Source organism: Nannochloropsis gaditana, assembly GCF_000240725.1.
Source record: "Nannochloropsis gaditana CCMP526 unplaced genomic scaffold scaffold446, whole genome shotgun sequence".
Taxonomy (NCBI): Eukaryota; class Eustigmatophyceae; order Eustigmatales; family Monodopsidaceae; genus Microchloropsis; species Microchloropsis gaditana.
In genome coordinates, this window is record NW_005803507.1 from 13,760 (window position 1) to 16,418 (window position 2,659).

A 2,659-nucleotide genomic window follows, 5' to 3' on the forward strand; every position below is an offset into this window, starting at 1 on the left:
GAGAGAGGGAGAGCCCACCTCACACATACAGGGCAGCCTCCTTACCAATCATTTCCTGCAGTTCCTCGTCCGTCAAGTTTTCTCCCAGCTCTGTGGCCACCCGTTTCAGGTTCCGGAAGGAAATCGCGCCCGTGCCATCGTCGTCAAAGAGGGCAAAAACCTGGAATGCGAGAAAATCGACCAGGACACATGAAAGGAGAGACTCGACGGCCCAGCCCGTGGGGCCCCCCGCGGTCGGATGGGCCCATGACCAAATCAAAGACAGGCCCCCGGGCCTCAGATCCCTCCGTTCCCCTCTTGCTGGGCGTCTTCCTCACCTTTTGAATCTCTTCCCGTTCGTCCCGATTGGCCACCTTGGGCGCAGCCATGTCCAAGAACTCATCGTAGGTGACCGTGGCCGCCATCTCTTTGTCAATGGTTTGGAGAAAGGTGCGGATCTCTGCTTTTTTGACCTGCCGCATCGAGTGGGATGCCATGGAAAGAAAAGCTTTGACTTTAACTTCCTCTTATTCCTGGGCTGTGCGTTTGGAACCCCTGCCTTCCTACCCCCTGTGCTTTCCTCCCTCACTGTCCTTAACAACACACCTGGAATCCCAAGGCTCGGAAGGCGGCTTTCAATTCCCTGACGTCGATCGTGCCTTTCCCGTCGCTGTCGAAGAGGTTAAAAGCCTCTCGGATTTCCTCCAGCTCTTCCTCGTCCAAGCCCTGTACAGACGTGGGAACCGAAAATAACGCTCAGCACTACATTCTCAAACCATACTTTGACGTCGACTTCCTTTCTTTGTCAGTCATTCCTTTCAAACCCTTTTATTTTCACTTCGGACCATACCTTGCCCTTAGCCCCGGGCTTCGGCCTGCGAGAAGGGGGGCTGCCCAAACCTGCACCCTGCCGGAATCGACTGCTGCTGATGCCAGAGGCCATGACGCCTGGCTTCTATGTGTCTGTGCACTTTTGGGGGCAGTTGTGAAAGAAGGGGGAGGGGGAAGCATTGCTTTACTAGGAGGTCTAGAGAAGAAAAGTGAATTTTGGGCGAGGGCGATGATTGCTCTGCGGTCGCTTTGCACATGACTTTTTTAATAGGCTGCCAACAAGACTTGCTTACAGCTTCGAATAGGTTTCTCAAAAAGCACAATTAAGGGTCGTGCGGCTACTAGAGACCCGATATGAAGCACCTATTGCGTCTGTATGGCTCATCGAAACTCCGCTATAACCAGCCCACCCTGATCATTTTCTGTGCACAAGTACTCTCGACATATCTTTCCTATCAGTACACGCCCACTCCTGTGAACAATCAAAGTTTTTCTTTCTGAATAAAAAGGGTCGGAAAAGTCGTCCATGATTGTATGAACATGGGATAAGTGTCAAAATGTCGCGGCCGTCGCAAGTGTTGCGTTGGGCCATCGCCTTCAAGCGAGGGAGTCCTGAAGCATTACTCCGCGTGACAGAGACGACGATCTTTCCCATGTACGATGAGTGTTTCTTACGGAATGACAAAGGGCATGGCAGAGATACCGCTTAGGCCGTGACAGTGTCGAGCTATGGTTTATAGACGTGATTATGCATAGAGTTTGTTTCAAGAAGCATCAGGAGTCTGTATCAACCGCCTCCCCCCCAAATACCCTACATTTAACCCAAAAGAAAAAGACAGGATCCATTCCAACTTTATCCAACGGTCTTCCATTTCCCCCCAACATTGATAAACATTGTGGTCAGATGTTGTCGCCGAACATTTTGCGTTGCATCTTTTTTGGGGGGGCCTGGACATACATATAACCCTGTCTCAACGCTCCCACCAACTCGTCCCTCTCTCTGTTTCTTGTTTCCTCCATTTTCCTCTGCCCTGCCTCTACCTGCAATAATCCCTTAATCTACTCATCTTGCCCCCTCGCGGCCTCGTGAGATGCCCAGCAATCGTCGTCCGTCGAAAAGCCAAAGACTCCAACGCCTAGTCATCTGAACCTTTCCCCCCCGCCTTCACGCCGCAGTCGCCACTCTCTACCGCGGACAAGTCCAAACGATAGAAATAGAATCGTAGAAACTAGGAGCCTTCCCTTCAAGCCGCATATTCCTGGCCGATGGACACGCCCTCAGGTTCACATCGCCTCATACTCCAACCCCATCACTTTCTCCGCCATTTCCTTTCCTTTTCCCGCGCTCGCATCCTCTGAGCCCACCCTCGCCGACAGGGGCATACCAGCGCTTAAGAAGATGCTTTACTTCGCCTGATCCGAGGAGGTACACCAATTTACCGGGATGAGCACAGGTACAAATGAGTTCTTCGAGCCACGTTACCCTCTGCCTTCCTATTGCTTTCCCCTATATCCATGTCTTTCTTCTTGCTCCCCTTCTCCTCCCAATACCATTACAAGGAAGATGGGGGGCGGGGCCCACTAATAGCGGATCGGCGCCTGACTTATCCGAAGTCCTTTTCCCCCACCCCATCGACGTACCTGTGGATGCGATGCGATGTATTTCACTGCCTCCGCAATCGACCCGATCTTGTCGGCCTCGTTGTCCGGAATTTCCAGGGCGAATTCTTCTTCGATCGCCATGACCACCTACCGTTAAAGTGACAGGGGAGGACGGTAGGAAAGCGTAAGCACGAAGATCGATCCAGTCAGGCGGCCCATACCTCTTCACACAAGGAAGAGACGCAAG

The 2,659-nt window shown here is 52.4% G+C and overlaps 1 protein-coding gene across 1 annotated transcript; it reads right to left on the minus strand.

Moving 5' to 3' along the window:
• Positions 1–31: 31 nt before the first annotated feature.
• Positions 32–922, minus strand: NGA_0199400 (caltractin; the record flags this gene model as incomplete). The annotated part of the gene is made up of 4 exons (XM_005854610.1): positions 32–160; positions 318–452; positions 586–705; positions 830–922. Coding segments are annotated over 4 exons (477 nt in total), but the record flags the coding sequence as incomplete, so codon positions are not given.
• Positions 923–2,659: the final 1,737 nt, after the last annotated feature.